This window comes from Schistocerca serialis, chromosome 2 (genome assembly GCF_023864345.2).
Source record: "Schistocerca serialis cubense isolate TAMUIC-IGC-003099 chromosome 2, iqSchSeri2.2, whole genome shotgun sequence".
NCBI classification, from domain to species: Eukaryota; Metazoa; Arthropoda; class Insecta; order Orthoptera; family Acrididae; genus Schistocerca; species Schistocerca serialis.
In genome coordinates this window covers 724711340-724725371 of record NC_064639.1, presented here as the reverse complement: position 1 = coordinate 724725371, position 14032 = coordinate 724711340, and the positions used below count along the sequence as shown (strand labels likewise).

General features: G+C 41.9%; 1 protein-coding gene across 1 annotated transcript in view; it reads left to right on the top strand.

The window, feature by feature from the left end:
• Window positions 1-14032, top strand: part of LOC126456363 (juvenile hormone esterase-like) — a 120713-nt gene that overhangs the window by 45182 nt on the left and 61499 nt on the right. The window contains exon 6 of the mRNA XM_050092117.1: window positions 8217-8416. Coding sequence (XP_049948074.1) covers window positions 8217-8416 — 200 coding nt within the window. The remainder of the gene's footprint in view (window positions 1-8216; window positions 8417-14032) is intronic.

The following is a 14032-nucleotide window of genomic DNA, read 5'->3' as shown; positions in this document are numbered from 1 at the left end:
GGTCTATTTTAACATGGGTAATGTATCACGAAGCAAATACCGTCCGCACTGACGGAATGTTTCGTGATACCACGTATTTATACGTTTGTAACTATTACAGCGCCATCTATCACAAAGCGAAAAAAGTGGTCCAACTAAAACATTCATATTTCTTTACGTACTACACGAATATGTAACAAAAAATGGGAGTTCCTATTTAAAAAACGCAGTTGATATCCGTTTGACCTATGGCAGCGCCATCTAGCGGGCCAACCATAGCGCCATCTGGTTTCCCCCTTCCAGCTAGACGAGTTTCGTTCTTTGTAGTTTTTTCGTTGGATCCTTATTTCGTGAGATATTTGGTCCGGTCACTATCAGTGGACCATCCTGTATAATACTTGAAATTTCTTACGTGGTGGGTCTTATGTCTGAGCTTGTTTTGTTCATTCTTCGTGTTTCACAACCTTTTCTTGCGGTGACGCTGCCAGTGTACAAATGCTTCGCAGATGCAGTGTTTGCCCGCCGCCGTCACCCCCCCGTCCACCTTCTCCAGTTTGCCGATGACACCGCCTTCTTTGCCCTTGCCCCCACCCTGCAGCGCTCCCAACACCTTCTCCAATCCCATCTTGACCGGTTCACCGCTTGGTGCAACCAGTGGTTGCTCAAGGTCAATCCCTCCAAAACCCAGGCGATCATTGTAGGCAAAACCACACCTTCCTTCCGCCTCCTTGATTTCTATCTCACCATCTATGGCCGTCCTATCGCCCTCACTCCCACCCTTAAATACCTTGGCGTCACCCTCGACCGTCGCCTCTCCTCGACTCCCCATCTCCGGACAATCCAAGCCAAGGCACGCTCCCGACTCCGTCTCCTCAAGCTCCTTTCCGGCCGTACGTGGGGTCTGGGCCCCTCCACCATTCTCCACACCTATAAATCCCTCATCCGCCCTATCCTTTGTTACGCCCATCCGGCATGGTTCTCCGCCCCCTACCTTTTATAAATCCCTCCAAATCCTTGAACGCCATGCTCTCCGCCTCGCCTATTGCATCCGTCTCCCCTCCCCCATGCGGATCCTGTACGATCTCATCCCCTTCCCCCACCTCCTCCTTTTCCTTGAAAGGATACAGATCCTGTACACCTCCCGCAAACTCGATCCTCCTCATCTGCTTGTCTCACCCATCCTCCCCCACCCCCGCCCGCTGCTGCGCCTGTATTCCCACATCTCCATCTCTCCACCCTCCTTACCCTCTCCCAAGGTGGCTTCCGCCAGCTCCCCCTCCCTGATGATGTCCTCCTCCCCTCCATTTACCCCTCCTATCAACTTTGATCCTCCCCCCCACTTCCTGTGTCCTTTCCTTTAGGCACCCTCCCTCCCTTCCTTTTCCTTTTCCCCCGTCCCCTCCCTCCACCCCCACTTGCCCTGGGCTTCCCCTCCCCCTTCCTCCCTTCCCCCTGTCTTCCCTGCCCATGGCATCTGCTCTCCCCACTCCCTCTCCCACCCCCCCTCCCCCTCCTCTCTTGGCAGGTCCCCGGACTCGTACACGGTTAGTGAACATTCGCGCGCCGGAGGTCAACGCCTCGTGTTCTGTGTGTGCCGTCGTTTTGTGCTTAAGTGGTTCAGTGTTATTCGTTTTGTGCACCTACGTTCGCTTGTGACAATTTTCGTTTCTGTCTGTGTCCAAGTGTCTGAACAATTTTATCTTGGACTCTACGCCCGAGAACGGCAACTTGTATTTTAAAAAGTGTTTGTCTCCGTTTATATGTCCACCATATTTTTATCTCACATTGTCTTCATTTGTCTCTTTTATGTTTCTCTGAGGCCAAAGAGCGGCATAGTATGCTGCTGCTGGCCTGCCTGTAAACAGGTTTAAAAATAACAATAAAGAAGAAAAAGTGTTTGCCGAAATAATTACAGAGGCCCATTTCCGTGTAAAAACCGAGCGAGGTAGCGCAGTCGTTAGTCCACTGGACTGGCATTCGGGAGGACGACGGCTCAAATCCACGTCCTGTCAACCAGATTTTCCGTGATTTTCCTAGATCGCTCCAGGTCACGATGGTTCCTTTGAAAGGGTATGGCTGATTTCCTTCCCTATCCTTGACACAATTCGAGCTTGTGCTCCTCTAACGACTTCGATATCGACGGGACTTTAAACCCAGTCATCCTTGTTTTTCCACGTAAAAGAAATTCTGATAGCGTGGATAACGAACGACAAAAGAAAACTATCTTTAGCTGAAAGGGCATTTGCTGTAGCATTGCGCTGGGCCGAAATTCTCGCCGTAAGTGTTAGATGATAAATGTCATGCGCTTTACGTATGCTCGTAGTAACGGGATAAAGGATATCCTGTTAAATATTTCAAACAAGTCGAAAAAGTTTCGAGACTGGATTATAAAAAAGTATAGAGAAACATTAAAGTAGTGGTTTTAAGGCTTCATGTCTCCTTCCACTTGTGCAAAACACGGGAGAACATTCATAGAACCGTGCCAAACTGCCAGGACACACCGTGTTTGGAATGTTGTTCAGCTCGCGCTTCACACTCACTTGAACGTCCGTTGTGTCGCGAAACCGTTGACCTTCATGTGAATTTCTGCCGTTTTTCGTTTTGTGATAGGCTCGTATAGTAGTGGAAATCAGTATAAAGGCATGGATATTTGTAGGAAAATTAACACTGTCGATTGGAATAGCTGGACACAGTGTATGCGCATTAGTATGAGATCCGGTATACCGACAAATGCAGTCAAACGATGCCTCATTTGATGTCAGTAGTGCAGTATACAACAAGACATTAACGATCCAGGAAGCAGAGGGTGGAACTCAGTACAAAGGCAGTCACCTATGTGCCGTTTTAGTGTGTAGGCGAGTGCCTTTACTGCAGATAGGAAACAGACACCATTAGTGACGGTGCGTGTTCTACACGTAAACCATGATTGTGACATTACCACGCTCAAAAAAGTTATCTTGTGATGAAAAAGCAAGAAATGGGACTCTCTAATCAACAAATCGTCAAGAAGTTGAACCGTTCAAGTACAGTGGTTGCTAATTTCGTTAGATTGGTTGCACTATATGGACTGAACGGAAAATATGGGCAAAGTAGAAAATTATTTGGGACATCGAAATGGTTGTTCTTGCGCAAAACAAGGGCCACAAACCGCCATTCTTCTCGCCTTGTTGCTGGTTTACAGTTGCCACTGACTGCCAGACGTATACGACAATTTTTTTTACTTGGCAAACATCTTGCGTTCGAGAAACGACTGCAGAAATCTGCGCTAACACCAGACATAAACAGGCTAGATTGGAGTTTGCTGAAAAACGCATGTCATGGACTTCAGAACGGGATAAGGTGGTCTTCAGTGATAAAAACAAGTTAAACTCAGATTTGCCGAATGCATTCCAATATTATTGGCGTGACCTGAGAAAAGAGCAGCAGGTAAGAAAGAGCAAACATTTTGTGGTGGCAGTGTTTTGATTTGGGAAGCCTTCTGCACTAGAGGTAAATCGATCATTGCCTGACTGAATGCTAGAATGAACTCTAACATGTACACCTAGATGCTACCGACAGATCTGATTAATACCAAGCCTCGTCACCCCAGTTGATCTTTTTCCAGGCAGGGATCCAAGCATAGTGATTTTTATTTGGAAGTCAAGGTGCGCTGTTCTGTTTAGCATGGAAATCTAAACATGGTGATGTATGAAACTTATCATACAAAAGCTTTGCCGCAGGTATAAGGCACAGGTGGAGAGTGACACTACGCTGAGTGAAGGTTTTCCTTAATACTAGGGGTATTCGGAAAGTAAGGTCTGATTTGACGCGAAATGGAAACCACTGTGAAAATGTGGTGAAGCTCTGCACAGATGTGTTGGACAGTGTCTCTAGCATGCCCATCGATCGCGTGACGTCACTCTTTTCAATTCTGAGCGCGTAGTGAGCACACAGAGATGCCTACAACAGTAGTGTCTCCCGCCAAGTATATGGAGCTAGTCAGAAATTTTGCCTAAAACCACCCACTCGTGGCGTGGGTGTTGTGCTGTCATCCTCATCACCGCCGCGCAAGTCACCCAATGGGGCGTTCCCTGAAATAAGAATTGAGTCCAATGGCCGAACTTCCTCGGGTGGAGTCTCCCGGCCATCAATGCCACACCATCATTTTATTTTTTCCCTCTCATCTAGTTATTCTCGCGTCGATTCTCACTTCTGATTTTCCTTGAGTGTATGATAACACTGCTGTGCTACGGTCGTCCACTATCAGAAATTTCTTTCTCAAATGCAAAGACCTTGTAAAAAATAACTAGACTCACTGATGGCGCTGCAGTCGCGGGATAATTTGAACCTTCGGCTGGACGCCATTATAGTGGTGGTAGTCTGATGTGTTGTGTAGTACTGTTGTTTATGAAGACCCTGATTCAACGTTGTATATTTGTTGGGGCGTACATACAGTATTTGTTACTCGTAATTCTACTGTCTGTACGTTCCAATCAAAAGAAGTACAATGGTGAAGAGTTGTGCAGCGATTAATTGTACAAATAAATTCGAGAAAGGAACGAATATTACATTTCACAGGTATGTGGATATTTTAAGTTGTTTTGTATGTCAGTGCACTTGCTTAGTAAATGTTTTTGTAACACGGTATTAGCATAATGTCTGTGCATATATTTGCAGGTTTCCTTTCTAAAAACCATAGCTGTTACAAAAATGGTTACGCGCTGTCAGGAGGCAAGATTTCCGACCGACAGAATACCATTTTATATGTTCCGATCATTTTGAAGAAAGTTGTTTCCTTGAAAATTACGTAAATCGCAGAAAGCTGAAAGATGATGCTGTTCCATCCATCTTTCGTTTTCCAGACCATACACAGCAGAAGATAAATTTTTCTTTGTGAACCACATTTTATTTTAACTATAAAAGTTGAGTTGCAAGCAACACGAAATTTGAGTTAGCAGGTTTTTTATCGTTATAAAATGCAACTGAATGTGTGTAATTGTAATCTGATTTCACAACTTCTCTTGATGGAACAGTTGTTGAGTTTTATTTATTGTATGAAAAAACCACACATATAAACTGAAGTGTACATCTTCGAAAGTAAATATTGTGACTAATGCGATACTGGATGCCTGCCTGAAGTCTTGTTTGTTGTAGCTGTCTGATCGGTAGTGTTTTCATGGTCTAGGTTAGGTTGAAACTTGATAATTTGGTCGTGAGTTGCCAAAGCACTACGCCATATATAACGCACTTTTCGTCATGAAATCTAAAGCAAGATAGAGTCAGAAAATATCTATTGACATAGTGGGCAAATCTTCGAGTACTTTGATGCATTTTGCGTACATCTATCGTAAATGAACTACGAAAAATGCTAGGGGTCCAGTGCATAACTTTTAGCTACGGCTGATTCCAGGTACTACGTAATATAAATTCATAAACAGTGACTAGTTGCTGTTTGTTCATAAATTAAAAACTATATTGTAGTAACGTATTTAAATGAGGCATTATGTTTGTGACCTAACTCTAGGGAAAGCATTTTATAACCAAAAGCGATGTATAAACATTCGAAATCCGCGCGTCAGTTTACCACTCTAATGGCCGCCGGCCAGCTATTCAATTTGTCCGCTCTTCACAGTCGACCACTAGTGCGGTTGTGGGGTCTGCTCAAATGGTACATTGCCACAAGCTTTATTCTAGAAGGTATCTTTTGGCGAGGAGTGCTGTCTTTGCTTGTGCTGGTATGTTTCTTGTTATCACCTTGCTTCTTCTGCTGAACTTTATTTTGTTTCCAAGGTAGAAGGATTTCTTCGCAGCGACTGTAGTGGACTGAAATGGGAACCCAGGTTCCCACTTCTTGTGATGATTTGCAGAAATGTACCCGCAGCTCTCCATGCTACTCTAACTGGAGTACGCCTCTTCATCTCCGAGTAACTACTACAACCTGCTTGTATTTGAACTTGTTTACTATATTAATCCATGGCGTCTCTCTACAATTTTACACACACGGTCTTCCCTCCGATACTAAATTGATGAATCCTTGATGTCTCAGAATACATCCTGTCAACCGATTCCTTCTTTTAATCATTTTACTTCACAAATTTCTTTTTTTTTAATTACATTCAGTGCATCCACATTAGCTACGTTATCTATACATTCAGCTTTCACCGTTCTTGTGTAGCACCACGTTTGAAAGACTTCTATTCTCTTCTCGTCTGAACTGCTTATCGTCAACGTTTCACTTCCGTACATACTTACACTCCAGACAAATTCTTTCATAAGAGGCTTCCTAACGCTCAAATTTATATTTTATGTTAACAAATTTCTCTTCTCCACCCACCATTATCATGTCATTGCAAGCCTACATTTTCTATCCTCTCTACTTCCGTCCCCATAAGTTGTTTTACTGCCCAAATAATAAAACTCATCAACTACACTTAGCGTCTCATTTGCAAATCTATTTCCCTCAGCACCATGTGTTTTAATGCGAATACATGCCACTACCCTTGTCTTGCTTTTGTTGATTTTCATCTTATATCCTCCTTTCAAGACAGTCTCCATTCTCTTCAACTGCTCTTCCAAATCCTTTGCTGTCTGGCAGAATTACCGTGTCAAATCCAAAAAGCAAAGTTTTACCGCATTTTACTCCTCCTGGCGTGAGGACTTACTTGCAACAGTTATGATACCAATAGAGGAAAAGAGAAGCACTAAAAAATGTGAAGAGCATCGGACCATCAGTCTAATTTCTCATGCAGCTAAAGTCTTGTGGAGAGTGTTGAATAGAAAGCTATATGGCAAGCTGGATAGAGGGATTGCAGAGGAGCAGTTCGTATTTAGAAGAGAAAAAGAAACAAGCGATGCTATTGGCCTGTTAAGAACTATAGGGGAAAGATATATGGAAATTGGTAGAGAAATCTTCGCTGTTTTTATAGACTTAGAAAAGGATTTTGACAGAGTTCAGAGGAACAAGCTGATGTATATTTTGAAGAGGAAGAAAGTAGATTGGAAAGAGAGACGACTGATACAGAATCTATATTTACACCGGAAAGTAAGGACAAGGACTGGAAATGTAATGTCAGAAGGAAGCAGCATTGGACAAGGTGTTAGACAAGGTTGTTGCCTTTCCCCACTGCTCTTTAACACATACCTTGAAGAGATTATTGTGAAAGGCTTATATGGGAAAAGAGGAATAAGTATTGGTGGAAAGAGTACAGAATGTATAAAATTTGCTGATGACATGGTATTAGTGGCAGAAAGTGAGCGGACAGTGAATAACATGCTGAAAGATCTGAATGAAGCTTGTGTGGAATATGGGATGGAAATAAACACAGCAGAAACAAAGAGTATGGTCATCAGAAAAAGACGCAAACTGTCCAATAATTAAGATAGGACAATCTACCATTATCCAAGTAAGTGCATTTAAATATCTTGGAAGCACAATAACTGAAGACTGGAGATGTCACCAGGAAGTGAAAACGCGAATTGTCATAGCGAAGGAGGCATTCAACAGAAAGAGGAGACTCTTATGTGGCAAATTAGATAAAGGTCTAAATAAAAGGCTTGGAAAATCTTTTGTGTGGAGTGTGGCACTATATGGGACAGAAACATGGACGCTGAGACGAGAGGATGAAAAATGTTTAGAAGCGTTTGAGATGTGGATGTGGAGGAGAACGGAGAGAATAAGCTGGATGGAAAGGTTGAGTAATGAAAGAGTATTGGAACGGGTTGGCGAGAGAAGATATCTGCTGTAGGTAGTAAGAGAAAGGAAAAAGAAGTGGTTGGGACATTCATTGAGAAGGGAGTGCTTCTAGCAGATGCTTTGGAAGGATTGGTTTGTGGGAGAAGACTGAAAGGAAGAACGACATACAAGATGATAGACGACATAAAGGGGAGAGGAAATTATGCAGACCTGAAGAGGATGGCAGAAGACCGGACAGCCTGGAGAACTACCAAGTGAAAACCTGCGTTTTAGTAGAACACTGATGATGACTCCTCCCACCGTCAGAATCTCAAAGAATGTATTTACTGATGATAAGTTTGCAGCTATCTCATGAACTACAGTGTTATTTCTGTTTCGAGAGTGAGTGAGCGGCTCACACAGCTTCTGAACAGCAGCCCCCCGGTCCTTCCACCACCCTAGAAACAGATGCCCGCATTTTTTCACACGTTGCCTGCTATACTGTAATTTAATTTTACGATAAGTATGAAGATCTCTGCTCTCACTAGAGGGTAGAGAACGTTTTGCTGAGCAGCGACGGCTGCAGGCCTGTTCCAGCGCGTCATCGCCATGAGCGGCAGTACACTGGTGCCCGCCGCCTTCTCGACCGCCGTGCCGGAACGTACATTCGTGCTGGCCGAGCACTTGGGACTGCGCACGCGCAGTTCTGAGGAGGTGCTCATGTACTTGATGGAGTTCCCCGCCAAGGCCTTCGTTGAGGACATGCGCCACGCGCTCGCGCCAGAGGTGAGTACACTCCCTCATTCCTTCCCTCCCTCCCCCCGGCCAGCCCACCCGCCCCGTCCCACACCTCATAACAAATAACTGCGCCGCACATTCATGCAACTGGACAACCCATGTTGACCTTGAAAACAAAAAATTATGGAAGCAACTTATTTCATTCATATATGAGCGTCTTAACCTTTACCATCAACAACAAAACGCATTGTTTGTTATTTACATATTCCATGGATCATTTGAAGGTTTCTTTTATCGAGATGATGTAGAACGATTCAGTTTACAGGATATGTATAAAAGATTAGTGTTAACATCAATGAACATGTTATTACTTTCAGTTCTACTCATGCAACTACAGTTAATTTTCTTTTACTGGATACCAGTTAGTATGTAGAAATTCATCAGAGGAACAGAAGGAGCTATCCAGGAGAAATGATTTTATACTGGATGTAAGACCTGCTTTGCTACCTGTCAGACATTTCATGTTACTGGGTAGACGAACAAAAATTTTTGTTGCTGCATATTGAACTTATTTCTGAACCACTGCCAGATTTAAAATTGGGTAATAAAAGTCATTTTTCCCTCTAGTGCTGTAGGTATGAACACCATTGTTCTTCTGAAATTTTGATGGATTATTTATGACAAGTTGGGTTAGCGAATCTATCTACTGTGCCTAGCCCATTAAAGGGGCAGCCACGTGACGTCGGTGGGTGAATACCACATATTACTCTTACTGCTCGTTTTTGCACAGTTTATACATTCTAAGTGATTAGTTACCCCAGAAAAATATTCTGTACGACGTTACTGTGTGAAAATATGCCAATTTGTCAAAATATTGATACGTTTGTTTCCAAGATTAGCAATGGTGTGAAGAACAGAAGTAGCTGAACTTAACTGTTTGAGGATCTCAGTAGTATGCTTCTTCGAGTTCAAGTTTTCATCAATATGTAGACCCAAAAATTTGGAGCATTCTACCCAACTTACTCCTTCCTGCTTATGTGCTACATCAGTTGTTGGTATGATTCTATTTGCTGTACAGAACTGCATGTAGAGTATTTTTTTCAAAATTTAGGGAGTCCATTATGACAGAACCACGTAATAATTCTTTGGAAAATATCATTTACCATTTCTTTTGTTGCTTTCTCTCTAATGAGAGTTATTATAACACTAGTACTATCTGCAAAAAGCATCACTGTTGCTTGTTGGATGTTAAACATAAGATCATTCACATATGTAAGGGATAGGGGTGGATCCAAAATTGACCCTTGCGGCACTCCTGTTGCGATTTTTTTTCCCTCAGACAATAAAATTTCCTACTTTCCGGCATTGTTAGAATTATTCAGCCAAACCTTTTGCATTCCGTTTATCAAGAATGATTCAAATCAGCTGCGTGTAAAGCCATCGATTCCATAAAATCATGATCCACACAAGCAAATGCCTTGGAAAGATCACAAAAAATACCAGCTGGTAATATTTGTTATTTAAGGCTAATTGTACTTGATGACTGAATGTACAAATAGCATTCTTAGGCTAACAATCCTTCTGGAATCCAAACTGTGAAACGCCAAGTAAATTGTTTCCACTTAAGTGTGCGACTACACTTGAGTACGTTACATTTTCGAATGTCTCAAGTCTCTTGAAGTGAGAGAGCGTGACAGTGTTAATTTTGACATTTGTCTGTCGGATTGGGACGTTAAGCTGAGTGCCCCCTTCGACCCTCCTCACTCCTTGGATGTTATTCGAGAGGAGTAGGCTATGTGCTGACACTGAGTTTCACTCTGCCCCTTATCTCATCGTTGCCACACAACCAAAACGTTACGCTACACTATTCACACATCCATTACACTCATCTACACTCCACACATACCCATACAACTCGTACATATCTGCGAGGAAATTACCCAATGCATGCAGATGATGAAGAACCTTTCTGACAGGCAGCTGAACCCAGACTGCGAGATTTCCAAGCTAACAAAGTCACAGGATATTCACATTTTTACAGATGCAATGACAAATTATGATCAGAAATTAAACGAAATTCATTTACTCTGCAACGAGCCAAAGGAGACCATAGTCCCTTATTCCAAAATACTCAGAAAAGATTCCTGAACAACCTCTGAAATTTTGTCAGTGGAGTTCGGCTTCAAGCTGTTTACAGCCTTTACAGATTGACTGCTTGGATGAATGTGAATGGAAATTAAAGAGAGTGGGTGTCGTTTAAATAAGCTTTTTTTGTGTTATGCTCATTTCACGCCATTCCTCCTGAATAACTTTAGCAAGGCCGCTTGTAACCTCAATAGGCAAACAGGAAGAGGCTAAGAAATCTGTAAAGGTACCAATTTAAACTCTGACTCATGCATTCATCATCAATGTCCCTAAATCTCTGTTATACAGTTCTTTGCACTCAAAAGTTCATGATATTTGAATTATGTGCGCAAATGGTTAAGAGTAACAAAATGTCTCTTTCTATACATCGTCCTTGTATGAGCGTGGCAGGTGGCTGCAAATTGAGTGCTTTGGTTAGGTGTGGGTGATCAGATTTCTGCTGTCAACTTATTGTGAACTTTCCGTTTTGGGATGGCTAGTCTGAAGGAACAATGCATCTGTATAAAGTTTTGTTCTGCACTTGAGTAAAACGCACCAAATTCCGAAGCAAACTTTTGGAGACAACGATTTAGCTCAGACATAGGCTGATATAATGAGCCTTTCCAAAATGGGTCATCATCGACTGATACATCGGTTGGCACTGAACCAAAAAATGTTCAGAAAGTTAGGGTTCTGATTCTGCAAGATCGTGGTAGACCATCCAACACTTCAACAATTCTTTGGTAATACGTTATTTTTAGAGGTCTACACTGTTACGAACATCCTTGGGCTAGAGTCCGCACCGGATACCGTGGCCGGTATATGTGCAGACGACAGGGCAGGCGTGGGGACAGTGATGGTGTTGGGGGTTAGGGAACAGACGTTGTAGGAGGAAGGCGAGGTGTTGGAGGGGAAATACCTTTCTAAACTGAAGCCTACGCTCGCACTTGCATAGTGACCATTCAAAAAGACCTGTCACCTCTGCTTTGATTAGCATCTAAAAAGAATTCCTCAGAAAACGCAGCGATTTAGTTTCGCCTGGCTTGTTTACCATTTGTAACTTTCAGAGACGCGCCATGAGTGACGAAATTTGAGTACAGTCTACACATTTTCTGGATTACATGTTAAAATTTGTTTCTTTTACCAAAACACAGCGGAGTTTACACAGTTTCACCTCACTAACATGTTGTGCAGACACAATTTCAAGAGAATTTTGAAACAGTCGTTTATTAAGTTTATTGAGTGAAGAACTGAGGAAGAGTAAGGTCAAGAGCTTATGAAAAAGCACATCTTCGGTACAAATAAACGTGTAATGTCTTCACTTATGGTATTCCATAACCCATAGCTTTCCTCGTTTCACAAGCTATCGACAGCCCTTAAAAACTACATTCTTTCATCAAAAAGGTCTGTAGTTAGTGGAATAACACGTTATATAATAAAGTTTTGCATAATAATTATATTGTAAAATACTCTCCTCTTTGTGTGCTATCGTTTGCTAAAATCTCATTTCGATACCTGAAATCGTTTCGAAATATGAGGGATGTTATGGATATTTCACTCTGGCTTTACCGCTGGCGCGGCGCTATCGCAAATTAGTGTGCTATGTCAGATCAGTTTTTTCAATATTAGTGACAGATTGTCTAAAGAAGAATTCACTATGTTAGCTAAATTTCATACACAGCAACATGTTATGTAATATGCACCAAACGCAAAATCATAGCGATCTCTATTTTTCATTGCAACCTTTTCAGAATTTCGCACGGTGTCTTACTTCCACGTAAATATTACAATAACTATGACCATTAACGAAATGATGGACACATCACCATGAAGCTGACATGAAAAGCTATAAGTAAAGCAAAAATGAAATATTTTTACCGAATAGTTCCTGTAAACTCGTTTGAGAAGGATTCCAGGGCGTACGCCTCGATTCTGTCAACGCCGACTGGCCACAAGGCGGCTGACACCTGTCGGCCTTACGAACAAACAAATGACATACTCACCCAGCGCTTTGGACGAAAATTGGTCACTGCACATTGCCACCGTATCGTGCACGGACTGTATGTGAGGATTTACTCAGTAACAACAGCTATGTAGTTAAAAATTAAAGCACAATATCATCGTTATTATACGCTTTTCGACAAGTTGTGTTACCTGTGGTCAGTGAACGACATTACATGGATCGCCACCACACGTCTGTTGTTATGTGAGCTGAAAACTTAAAGCCTTTGGGCCTGTGTAGGTAACAAATGTGTCAGGTTAGACACAAGGGAGAGTGGTTCAATAAAAGCCATGCCATGGGCATAATAATATCATATTAGGTGAGACTAGGTGATTTCACATTAATGTTAGAAGCCAAATAGAAATAATCTATTGGGAAAAAATTTGATTATGTATTTGAGTGCTGTGAGAAAATGAAAGAGTAGTGTTTTGTGTGTAAAGAAAGTGTATTCTTACACCAGACACGAAAGTGGGGCTTAAAATTTGTCAAAACATGAGTTTCAGGATGCAAAAGGTAGCATAATTACTTCTTTCAATACTAAGAGAAACGTAAAAGTTCCTGAAGGCCTGCCGAATTTGAAAGTAGCTTAGACAAAAAGTCTCATCAGTCGTGTCAAGAAACACATTTTAGTTTTTGCAGTTGTGTGTGGAAATGGATGTCTCGAGGCGATGCAGTTCCTTGTTGATGTGCGGGCCAAGTACGGTGCAGTGTGTGCCAAGAAATTGATACTTCATACAACCGCCATTTGCAAAAATTTGAAGGAAACAGCCAATCGCTTAAGTGTAGCTGTTTCTAGAGAGTTGAGGAATGCTTTCAGATATGAAAGACGAACGTTATCAGCTGATCCTTGCAGTAATTCATATTGTAAAATAAACTACATGAGAGTGACTACTCGTTACATTAACAGTGAAGAAGGAAAACTTGACTGTTGTATGATGTGCACCAGAGATTCCGATATCGAGATTAACAAAAACTGGAGAAAAATTGAGCATGAACTGATAAATATATTACGCTCGTTCGATTTACAGCACTATACAAAACGTTGTGTGTTTGTTGCCGACAGAAGTCTAAACACTGTACAACCATCAGCACTTCGTTAATGTAAGAGACTGCCGCGCTCAGCGTACATTCTCAGTACCGTGTTGGAGCACATGACTCGAGAAAATACCAATGATAAGAAGAATAACGTATAGAAATTAATAGTCTTGCCGAGCTGCCGCAACTTTTTATAAAAGATCTCATCCCCAGTACTGCCTGGAAGGAGATGTGGACACACGACGAGACAGAAAACTAAACATGTTTGAGCCAATTAATTCGAAGTTGTTCGAAGTTCCAATTGTCTGAGATAAATCAAGACAGTTAATCGACTGAGATGAGAAAAAAAATGTTGAAAGATGTAATAATTTTTCTGAGACCATTTTAAAAATGTCTTCCCCAAGTACATTTAGTATTTTTATTAATCGCCATGAGAACATTTAACTTCAAAATCAGATTTTGGAACAATAGGAAAATAAATGATGATAATCTATCAAGTGCCT